We start from the raw sequence: 13,187 nt of genomic DNA on the forward strand, positions 1-13,187 counted from the left end.
TACATGGGAGTCTATGGACTGCCTGATACATGGGAGTCTATGGAGGTGAAAACTAAAAAGTCCTCTAACACGGCCAAATTTGATCGCATTGTGAAACAAATCGACGTGCATCTGTATGAGGTAGGGTACTATCCTTGTACCAAGTTTGAACGAAATCGCTCCAGGCGTCTTTGAGATATGTGCGTGAACGGACGGACGGATGGACGCACGCACACACGCACGCACGCACGGACATGACTAAACCTATAAGTCCCCCCGGACGGTGTCCGGGGGGACTAAAAATATTTTGACCAGAAAATTGAAAGAATGTCCCCAAAACCCTTCTGTTTTGAAAGGCTTAGCTTAGTCACTTCATCACCAGGAATTTCTAGCAGTAATTTGTAGGCCATTGGCAGAGTACTTTCTGAGAGGATGACCTAAGTATGAAAATATTAAAAAAACAACAAAAAAATTCGTTCAAAATTTGCACTCGCAGATTTCATCACAATATGGATGTTTGATTTATACCACTGCAAGGTACCTGTATGTTAAATGTTCAAAAAAATCTGATCACTAGTTCCTGAGTTTTTAGTTTTTTACCCATTTTCACTATTTTTGGGGCTCATTTGCACATTTTTGAAGCAGGCAAACTCATCTGAACAGCTTTCCCATCTACAAGCCATAATGTATCTACATACCAAATATCAACATGCTAGACCTAGCAGTTCGCAAGTTATTTGAGTGGACGGACAGACATACATACATACATACATACATACTTTTTTCCAACCTATAACTCCCCATTGTCATACATTTATGTGTACAAATGGAAGTTAAAAATGGGTTCAGGATAAAAGACGGTCACCGTAACAAAAGGCTGGTGAGTCTTATTTTGATTTTATAATATATGAATATACCTACAGCAACGTTCTTGATATTTCGTAAAGCATCTTGCAGTGATGTGCAAATTTCAATATTTCTTGGTGAGACAAAGAACTTTATGGCATCTTGTCTTTCCTTTAAAAGGTCAAGATCCAGACTTGGTCTCAGAAACCACATTCTGTATAAATATAGGATAAAAAACAGCTACTAGGTAAATATAATTAATGTTGCCACAAACAAAATTATATTTATTAAGCAAAGTTAAGCTGATATGAAACTTATACAAAATTATTTGCTATCATTGATTGATATTATTTAGATATGTTGCAGCTGCTTGCTCCTGGAATAAACCACAGTGCAAGTGGTGGGTGGTTACTTTAAGTAACCACCCATCATGGTGCCATGATCATGCCAGTACTGGCATAGAGAGGAATAGAAAACAATGGGAAATCAAAGGCATGAGGTATGTGGTTCCTATTTGCATAATACTAAACCCTCGGCTGGTTTATTTTGTTCGGTAACTTTTCAACAAGCAAATGCAACCCCCTCAAACTCAATGTAAACGTCTTTGCGGATGACATAGTCAATGCTAGATCAACTGTTTTTGAGCATTATTGATCCCTCTTGCTGATAGGTGCATTTTTTCAGTACCCGCCAGACATTCCAAAACAGGGCTTATGGATTGGCTTCTATCAGTACATCTTTCCAGAGCCTGCATTTCTCAGACATGACTGTACAATCTGTCTCAAACTTGGTATACAGAGCTATGGCCAGTAGTTGGTAAAAATGCACGTTTCACATTGTTGAAGCTATCCTGCTATGGGCAATTGTATGCCATTGTACATTATAGAACCCAAACGTGCATGACTAAACACTGTAAAAGTCTGCACGTTAGACATTTTAGACACGTTAGGTCCGTACACGTTAGGTTTGCACGATACACGATAGGTTAGCATGATTGGCATGGTAGATTTTGACCGATGTTGAAAACCTGATGATAGAAATTGGCGTCATGTGGAGAACCTAAAATGACATACACGTTAGACATTTTAGACACGTTAGGTCCATACACGTTAGGTTTGCACGATACACGATAGGTTTGCATGATTGGCATGGTAGAAATTGGAGTCATGTGGAGAACCTAAAATGACATACACGTTAGACATTTTAGACACGTTAGGTCCGTACACGTTAGTTTTGCACGATACACGATAGGTTTGCATGATTGGCATGGTAGATTTTGACCCATGTTGAGAACCTAAAATGACATACACGTTAAATATTTTAGACACGTTAGGTCCGTACACGTTAGGTCTGCACGATACAAGATAGGTTTGCATGATTGGCATGATAGAGTTAGACCTTACCGTGTTTGTAGGCCATCACGTGAATCTTGAGACATATCGTATAAGGTGCCGACCTAAGATTTACGGAGCTAACATGTCTAAAATGTCTAACGTGTATGTCATTTTAGGTTGTCCACGAGTCAAAATCTATCATGCCAATCGTGCAAACTTATCGTGTAACGTGCTGACCACGTTAGGTTTGCACGATACACGATAGGTTTGCACGATTGGCATTATAGATTTTGACTCATGTTGAGAACCTAAAATGACATACACGTTAGACATTTTAGACACGTTAGGTCTGTACACGATAGGTCTGCACGATACACGATAGGTTTGCACGATTGGCATTATAGATTTTGACTCATGTTGAGAACCTAAAATGACATACACGTTAGGCATTTTAGACACGTTAGGTCCGTACACGTTAGGTCTGCATGATGATACACGATAGGTTTGCACAATTGGCATTATAGATTTTGACCCATATTGAGAACCTAAAATGACATGCACGGTAGACATTTTAGACACGTTAGGTCCGTACACGTTAGGTTTTTACGATACATGATAGGTTTGCACGATTGGCATGTTAGATTTTGACTCATGTTGACAACCTAAAATGACATACACCTTAGACATTGTGTCTATAGACGTCAAAAGTGTACGTCATTTTAGGGTTCAAGATAAGTAGAATTGTATCATGGCAATCATGAGACATAACGTATAACGTGCTGACCTAACGTTGACAGAGCTAACATGTCTAAAATGTCAAACGTGTATGTCCAATGAGGGTCTCAAAATGAGTCAAGAGCTATCATGGCAATCATGCAAACCTATCGTGTATCATGCATACCTAACGTGTACGGATCTAACGTGTCTAAAATGTCTAACGTGTATGTCATTTTAGGGTCTCCAGATAAGTTGAATGGTACAGTCATGATATACACGTTAGACATTTTAGACACGTTAGCTCCGTACACGTTAGGTCTGCACGATACACGATAGGTTTGCACGATTGCCATGATAGATTTTGACCCATGTTGTGAACCTAAAATGACATGCATGTTTGACATTTTAGACACTTTAGGTCCGTACACGTTAGGTCTGCACGATACAAGATAGGTTTGCACGATTGGCATGATAGAGTTAGACCTTACCGTGTTTGTAGGCCATCACGTGAATCTTGAGACATATCCTATAAGGTGCCGACCTAAGATTTACATAGCTAACGTGTCTAAAATGTCTAACGTGTATGTCATTTTAGGTTGTCCACGAGTCAAAATCTATCATGCCAATCGTGCAAACTTATCGTGTAACGTGCTGACCCAACGTGTACGGACCTAACGTGTCTAAAATGTCTGACGTGTATGTCCAGATAAGTCGAATGATATGGGTACCATGATGTCAATCGTACATGTGCAGTCATGATATACACGTTAGACACTTTAGACACGACAGGTACATACATGTTGGGCGTGCACGATACATGAAAGGTTTGCATGATTGGCATGATATAGGACTTATTTGTACACCCTAAAATGCTATACATGTTAGACATAGGTTCTTTAATGTTAGGTCTGCACGATACACGTTAGGTCTGCACGATACACGATAGGTTTGCACGATTGCCATGATAGATTTTGACCCATGTTGTGAACCTAAAATGACATGCACGTTTGACATTTTAGACACTTTAGGTCCGTACACGTTAGGTCTGCACGATACAAGATAGGTTTGCACGATTGGCATGATAGAGTTAGACCTTACCGTGTTTGTAGGCCATCACGTGAATCTTGAGACATATCCTATAAGGTGCCGACCTAAGATTTACGGAGCTAACGTGTCTAAAATGTCTAACGTGTATGTCATTTTAGGTTGTCCACGAGTCAAAATCTATCATGCCAATTGTGCAAACTTATCGTGTAACATGCTGACCCAACGTGTACGGACCTAACGTGTCTAAAATGTCTAACGTGTAATAATAATAATAATAATAATCTTTATTACCCTTAATCATAATAATATTACAATTCAATGATGAATGTACATCTGAGTTGTGCTGTGATAAAGGGTAAATGGAAACGGAAAATAGCAAATGCTAGTCTAGTCCGTTCCCAAGCCATTTGATGTTAAAGCAAGGAAACAAAGAAGAAAAAGAAAACTGAAGTATATCGAGGGTAGTGTACATGAAAGTAGTGGGATTGCAAAGTAACCTAATTGTAACAAAGTAACTAAGTGAATAAAAGAACAACTACATAAATAAATATATAACTAAATAGATACATTACGAGTAAGTAGAAATGCGTAAAAAAGAAAACGATAAGAGAGAAAAAAAAAACGTATATAAAATATATATATATTTAAATATGATATACATATATGTAAAGTTGAATATAACTCTTCATCACTTAAAAAAAAAACCCAAAAAACAATCGTGTAAAAGTAGACTTGAAAGTGCTAAGTAACTAACTAAGTAAATAAGAACAACTACAAAAAATACATTACGAATAAGTAGAAAATATGTAAAATAAAATAAAAAAAACAAAAACAAACAAAAACAAAAAAAAAACCCAAAAAACAAAATGTATAGTGTATGTCCAGATAAGTCGAATGATATGGGTACCATGATGTCAATCGTACATGTGCAGTCATGATATACACGTTAGACACTTTAGACACGACAGGTACATACATGTTGGGCGTGCACGATACACGAAAGGTTTGCATGATTGGCATGATAGAATAGGACTTATTTGTACACCCTAAAATGCTATACATGTTAGACATAGGTTCTTTAACATTAGGTCTGCACGATACACGATAGGTTTGCACGTTTGGCATTTTAGGCACGTCAGTTCCGACCTGACATACACGTTAGACATTTTAGAAACGATAGGTGCGGATATGTTGGATCTGCACGATACACTATAGGTTTGCAAATTTGGCTTTTTTGGTCACGTTAGTTCCGACCTAACATGTCAAACATGCACTACTAAAATGTAAAAATGTCTAAAATGAAAAAATCCCGACTTCTGGCCATGGATGGGTATACAGACAATTGACGCACTATAGCATGCATATGCATGTTGATTACTTTGTCTTTCAAGCCAATATGGCAGCAAGGCAGCAAGGTAGCCATTTTGTGCAAAGGGCAATAATTGTCTTGACTGTTTTCATTGAAACTAAATTGGCACAAAGACAATACATTATGACTTATATGTGCATCAGTTTGTTTTGTGAGATGGTCTGGCGGCACATATGGACTTTTTGCGCCCATTGTGTTATAATTTATGTCAGTCCTGTGCAAGTCTTCTGACATGACTGGACCAATTTCAATCAAACATGGCAGCAGGACAAAGTACCACGATGTTCACATGCACATCAAATTTATCTTTCATACGATTCAATATTGAGCCTATAGTGGCTATTTTGTTTTTAATATTTGTCTTTCCAGAGCCATGACTGTACTGATTTCATTCAAACATCAGGCAAACTAGACATTAATAGTCTAAAAATATGATATTACTTCGGAATCCGTAATTAACAAGTGACCTAGCGGCCGATATAGCTCCGCTGTGTTTATGTAGAAATAACTATTTTTGACACATGTTGATGAAGAAGGTGGAAATCTTTGATAGCTCATTTCAGTGGCCAGAAAAAAGTGGCTAAAATAGCTGCAAATAAACACAGTTGAAGATTTCATCATAATCTGAATATATCAGATTGGATCATCGCTAAGTACATGTCAACCAAAGCTTTCTGACGAATAGTTTTTTGAGAACGAAATTTTCTGACCAAAAATGGCAAAATTGCCCCCCAAAATGAAAATTGCCCTTAAATTACAAATTTGCAGATTTCATGATAATTTCAATAAATATCATTTAGTTCATCTGTAGGAACCCGTATACCAAATTTCAAAGTTATCAGATGAGTAGTTTTTGAAATACACATTTTTTGACCAAAAATGGCAAAAAATTGCCCCAAAAATACCGAATTACAGATTTCATCAGAAATTTAGTTCATCTAAAAACCTGAAAACCAAATTTCAAAGCTATCAGACCAGTACTTTTTGAGAAACACATTTTTTGACCAAAAATGGCAAAAATTGCCTTAAAAATGCAAATTTGCGTATTTCTGCACAATTTGAACAAATCTGCACACAAATGAAAGCTTAAAATGAGGAAAATAATTTTAAAAATAGTGACAACATCACTGTTCGCTCCCATACAGTTATCAAAACAAGTCAACAATTGTATGAAACATGGACATACATATACAGACTGACTGACATACACAGACTCGCACAGAGTGATGACATTGACCCCAAGTGTGCCTTGGCCAATGGAGAGTGATAAAGATATAACAAACAGCTGAATGTAATGATAAAATAGTTAAGTATAGGCCTATGCAGGCACTGAGAGTGAATATGTTACAGCAATTTGATTAGTTTCTTTTCCTTTTCTACTTCTGTGATAATCTTTACTAAGACAATCAATCTGCAAGGCAGTATATGTATTGACAAATATGTTATCTTTTACAAGCACACAGTAAACTGTTCTTGATTTTTCATTTACAATATTTGACATAGAGTCTGAAATACATAACATGCAACCAATGTTTACACTTTGCCCATACACCAGATACATGGAGAAATTTCAACAGACAATCATCAACTCAGAAACCCTACAGGGAAAAGTAAACATTGTTTTCTTCCAGAACAGCTGGTGCATCCACATGTGGAACAACTTACAAACTTACACAAGAATGATGACACAAGAGATTAATAGAATCTCACACCTCCAAGGACCTGGGATCAGATTTCTCACACGAGTTGGGGGTATTTTGTCTCACACGAGCCGCAGGCAAGTGTGAGACAACATATCCCCAAGGAGTGTGAGAAATCTGATCCCAGGTCCTTGGTGTGTGAGATTCTTTTTCTCACATGACCACAAAATACGTTAAATTCATATTTGACACGTACAATATTATCAAAAATTGTGACAACTCTGTTGTCTGCCGCTGTACTTTGACCTGCTTACTTTGTAGTTCTAGTCCATGTGTTACTCGTCGTGCCATTGGATAACATTTTGCGCGTGGAACAAAACAGACTGTTTATCATCCAATCAGAGCTCGTGTAATATTTACTGCAGAGTGTGGGACGGTTTCTGAGAGTGTGGGATCGATTTTTCCCCCACTCTCGATCCCGCACTCCCAGCGGCCAGGAATGTGAGAAAAAGTTAAACTGTGGTGAACTTGACTATTCCTTTCAAATCCTTACCTAACTTGACATCTAAAACTAAAATACACTGCATGGTTAATTGTGCACAAAAATACATCGGGGTGGACCATTTGATAAGGGATGGTGTCTGGAAGATTGATGAGGTACATTATCTTTTTTATCCGATCGATTGTACATTCTTTTTTCCCCACTCTCCCACCTTTTCTTTTTGTCCAACCTTCTCTGGCTGAATTTTTTATTGGCTTTTGTTTGGAATTTTTTCAAAATCTGCCAGGATTTTTTTACCGCATTTCAACACCAGATACAGTTTACCATATCAAATGCTTACTAAATCACCACATTATATACTCTTACTTAGTTCCAGTAGGTATAAAATTACCAAAAAAAAATCTTAAAAATACAAAATGAACAATATCCCAGTAAAACTGAAAGTTTCGCAAAGTTGCCCCAAAAATTCAAAATTCCGGATTTCAACTTAATTTCAATATATCTTATTAACAAAAACCCTAAGAACCAGTTTACTAAATATCAAAGCAATCAGACTAGTAAATTTTGAGAAACACATTTTTTGACCAAATTGAGAATTGCCCCCCAAAATACAAAATTGCAGATTTCATCCTAATTTTAAATATATCTAATTAACATAAACCCTAGGAACCTGTACACTAGATATCAAAGCTACCAGATCAGTAATTTTAGGAGGAAAAATTTTTGACCAAAAACGGCAAAATTGCCCCAAAACAGGTATTTCGAGGTATCAAAAACGGAGGAGTGAGGGACATAGTGCGGGACACGCAAACGGCAATTTATCGCACTCTGAGGGACGTCCCGCACTGTGTAAATATTGGACTCTGAGGGAACGTCCCGCAGAGAGTTAAAAACTGGACTCTGAGGGACGGGGGCGCCCCAACGATGTGCATTGGTATAGCACAAAATAACGATCGGGCCTGTGGAGATCGGGCTTACTAAACATTGCGCTGCAGGTCGCTGAAACTGCATGTACTACTTGAAAATTTATCGAAAGGCGTGTAGGTGAGGAGAGTTGCGTGTTCCCCATGTTGGGGCTGTATGCTATGGGCAGTCTTGAATTAATTGGAACGACGAGGATGAAATTTACGCGAGACATGTTTGCCATGTTGAGACTGCTTCAAAGCATGGACTGTGAAATTTTGTGAGGTCGACAAATTAGGTAACAAAAAACCCTCAAACGCACTTGGGTGTCACATCAGAAGTGGCCGCGAGTACAGACGGAGCGGTCTGTGACACTGCACCGGCCGCTCGACGGACGACGCGTAAGTTAACATCGCGTGCCAGCCCTTGGAAATATATTGTAACTCCCTGACAGGCAGATGAGATGGTCTAATGGCGTTTGATGCATTGAAAGTTTGTAAAAATAATAAAAAATGACATCACCGATCATAAGAAACGTGGTGTTGAAGATAATAGTTTTTAAGAGAAGACTATGACGACCATATTTCTGTAAGTATTGTCTAACTTTAGAAAACCAACATCTGAAGATTTACTTCAACCAACACTTTTGGATTTGTTCTACTCTTATTATAAGATTTGTCGAATTTCTGGAAAGTAGGCGTACATTTTCGATGTCTGTGTATCGTCTATACCGAAGTCATATCAGAAATTGTATTATCAGTTCGCGACAGCGTAAACCTCTCTCTCTCTCTCTCTCTCTCTCTCTCTGGCATTTTTCAATGTTTTATATTGTCGACATTTATATATCAGTCTGAAGTCACTGCTCAATGCAAAAGTTGATGTCAATTTCCCGTATCGGGCACGGTCTCTGTCGTCACTCTAATCGTTAGTTTTTTCCTGTTATATTCGATATCAGACTCAAACACAACGTGAACAACGCTGATAATATATTGCATCTTTCGTATCGAAAACCGGTAAAGTTCGTAACTGGTGACATGTTACAGCCTGGAGAAAGTTCATCACCATCGATCGAATGTCCGTGACGCTTTTGCTTCCAAATAGACATATTGAAATGCACAGGGAACTTCGCGGTATGGCAAATATATGAATTTTAGAGTGAAGAAAGTCTTTGACTTTATATACTGGCCGTACAACCAACAAAAAACAAGGCGGAGCAATGATACCGACTTCAGAGACTTCGAATTTTTTTTTCATTGCGACCGCTGGTGAGAGCGAGTCGTCGAATTTTTTCCCACTGGCTATTTGGCTTTGAATTTCCAATTGCCATCATGTGCTAAGTTAAAGCTAAAAACAAGACAGGCGTTCTCTGTAAATCAATAAGCCTTTTGAATATGAAAAAAATCGGACATCTGAACCTCAACACGCAGCTTGAAAGTTGTTCTCCGAATCAGGACAGGGACATCGGCCCGGGACATCGGTGAGGCCGGATTTCACGTAGTAGCTATGGAAACCGACGGCTCGTTCGTTGTAAGAAAGCATGCGATGTACGTCTCATGCTCCCTTGGGCCGTGGACTTTCGCCGTATCGCCTCTACAACACCGTCTATTACCTAACCATGCTAACAATCACACGATAGTTCAGTAACATATGTCTTCATTAATCTACCGATCATCGACCGTCGAACACTTCAAAAACAATGGTCGCGGTCACGGATTCAAAGACGTTCACAAGAAGACACTATCAATAAGTGGCGCGCAGAATTATTTTTACTGGTTTTGAGAACTTCTAAAATAATATCACCAATATCGGTTCAATGTGAGATTACAAGTATTAAAATTGGGGGGGGGGGGGGTTACAACTCTACAGTGAAAGACATAAACTTCGATCACCGTCGAAGTTTATGTCTTTCACTGTAGAGTTCTTTTTATTCAAAACACATATCCAGAAGAGTCCCACAGAGCAGTCAATGAAAGGATAATTGCTTCAAACGAATGAAATTGCACGAAAGAATGAAAATCAACAGCACATCCTGGACGTGATTTAAAACAATAGCGCTTGTGAATATGATTAACAGGGACGGAAAGCACAGAACTGTAAAAGTACTGGAAAAACATGCCGTTTTTCTCGCAATTTTAGCAACTGTAACGACCCTTTATTCTTTACTAATACCTTTCCATAATTGAACAATTCCCTTTTCTGACCCAAGAAATCATATTTCAGGATTTCTGTTGCAATATCTCAATGGCATAGGCACTATCTAAAGGGGACTTTTTGACTTCTGTAAATTGTGAAAATTTTAAAACACAAGACAGGAGTCAATAAACTAGAACTAGTGTTAAAATCAATATATTATTCTCTCAATTTGTCCCAAGGCATTTATTTCCATGATGAATGGAGGCAACACTGGTAAACAGATTGTACATATAGCCTACCTTTGATCAGCAAGCAGTTCTACATATTAGGGCTTAACACACAGTGTACAATGATGTACACAACTTTAAAAAAGTACTCTGCTGGGAACGAGCAGGTGTATTCACTATAATGGGCGCAGAAAAACAATGGTCACGTCCGTAGGTTCAAGGACGTTCACGGGGAGACACGATGACAAAGAGTGTCGTAAAATTTATATACTAGTTTTAAGAACATACAATATCTGGTCATCGGTGTACCGCTACCTGTGAATCGAAACGACAAGTGTAGGCCTATAGCTTCGAAAATTTATGGGAGAGACACCACGACTGAGACCGACAGTAGCACAACAATAAACTATTCCGAATTGTGCGTCCGTCTTTAATACAGACATCTCTGTAGGTGATTCTGGTTTCTCAATCAAATCAAAAGTCCGACATTACAAAATTGACATAAAATATGTCCGAAAAGTTATGTTTTATTCAACTAACTGATTCATCTCCTATGATATCCCCTAAGCTACATGTAAACAGTCCGGAAAGACTGACATCGATGTCTCCCGGGCCCCCATGCATACAGTATGACCGTACGTGTTCAAATATTTCTTCACAGTTTTGCAAAATATCTCGTCAACCGGGCGCATGGGCCACGTCTTTGTACGTTGGTCAAAACTAATGACACTATAGGTCAGGATATAACATCGGTCAAAGTAAGATTGAAATATGCAATGGAAGACGAAAATGCTTTCATCGATTGACAAAAATGAGAAGGAATGAGTCAGTAAATATCGAACCATAAAGGGGAGATCGAGACTGCCCATCATCCCCCATGATTAATCAACTGGGAACAAAATATATATTTCGATCGACAGACTTATACAACCAGAAACAGCATTTTATTCAGCTTTAAAATAATACACTGCCTTTCCTATAATAACACCCCGTTTGCATTTTGATCTACTGTACTCTGTACCCGGCGTTATATGGCCTACTACATGTGAGAGGCCGTATAACGCCGGGAACACACAGACCTGTACGCAAGGCTAGGACTGTGGTTGCTATGTCATAATCTGTTCACACGAGAAATTACGTCTCCAGACAGATTTTACGTAAAAGCATTTCGATAAACTTCGAGGCACGATCTGCTTGTGATATTATACCATTTCTCGCCATGACAGTGGTAGCAATCCAAGCGCCACATCAGACAAAACATCATGAAGAATGGGCTACATAGAAAGTTATATTTTTCTTCTTTGCTAAAAACGAAATAAACGTTAGAAGCGAGGCCTGGCGTAGCTGCATCTTTCTTTTCACGTTCTGTTGGCAGGATTCAAAATTTCGACGACGCTGTTGGCGATCCATTTCAAACTGAAAAGTAACGCGTCAGTGCGTAATGGACCAATGCACATCGTAGTGGGCGCCCCCCCCCCCCGTCCCTCAGAGTCCAGTTTTTAACTCTCTGTGGGACGTTCCTCAGAGTCCCATATTTTACACAGTGCGGGACGTCCCTCGGAGTGCCAAAAATTACAGTTTGCGTGTCCCACACTTTGTCCCTCACTCCTCCGTTTTTGATACCTCGAAATACCTCCCCAAAATAAAAAAAATTGCCAGTTTCAACATACCTTCAATACATTATTTTGAGATTAATCTTAGATACCTGTATACCAAATATCAAAGCTATCAAATGAGTAGTTTTTGGATTAAAATTTTTTTTATCAAAAATTGGGAAAATTGCCCCAAAATTACAAATATGACAATATCAATACAATTTGTACAAGCATGACTGAGGTCATTCTGAGGAACATGAATACTAAGTTTCATAGCAATCAGACGAGCGAATTAAGAGAACAAGATTTTTTGACTAAAAACGGAAAAAATACCCTAAAAATACAAACATGCAAATTTCATCCCAATATTTGCACACATAATTTAGAATACCTAAAGAAAGCTGCACACCAAGTTTCAACCAAATCTGACCAATGCTTACTGAGTTTTAGCCATTTGAAGGATTTTTCCTTTTCCCCCCCTCATTTGCATATTTTTGGCACTGACATGTTCATTTGAACAAATTCACATCTCCACCCCTAGGTGCACCTGTACACCAAATACTAAGACAGTAGGTGCTACGGTTTAGGAGTTTTTGATGTGGACGGACTAACAGACATACATACTTACATAGATACACACAGACGCCATTTCGCCACCTTATACGAACACCTCCCATTTGCATATATACATATGCATATATGGGAGCGTAAAAATTCAGCAAAAATACAAAATTCAAGTAAAACTATATAAGGTCTACCTAAGGTACTTGCATACTTAGTTTCAAAGCAATCAAACCAGCAGTTCTCGAGTTATTGATTTTTGACCATTTCACTATCTTTAAGCTCATTTGCATAATTTTGGCAATGCAAACTTCATTTGAACAAAATCCCATCT

General features: G+C 38.4%; 1 protein-coding gene across 3 annotated transcripts in view; it reads right to left on the reverse strand.

Moving 5' to 3' along the window:
• Nucleotides 1-13,187, reverse strand: part of LOC139139386 (mutS protein homolog 5-like) — a 258,320-nt gene that overhangs the window by 90,872 nt on the left and 154,261 nt on the right. For all 3 annotated transcript variants that reach the window (XM_070708289.1, XM_070708290.1, XM_070708288.1), the window contains exon 10: nucleotides 901-1,039. In XM_070708289.1, the coding sequence (XP_070564390.1) occupies nucleotides 901-1,039 (139 nt within the window). The remainder of the gene's footprint in view (nucleotides 1-900; nucleotides 1,040-13,187) is intronic.

This window comes from Ptychodera flava, chromosome 8 (assembly GCF_041260155.1).
Source record: "Ptychodera flava strain L36383 chromosome 8, AS_Pfla_20210202, whole genome shotgun sequence".
Lineage (NCBI taxonomy): Eukaryota > Metazoa > Hemichordata > Enteropneusta > Ptychoderidae > Ptychodera > Ptychodera flava.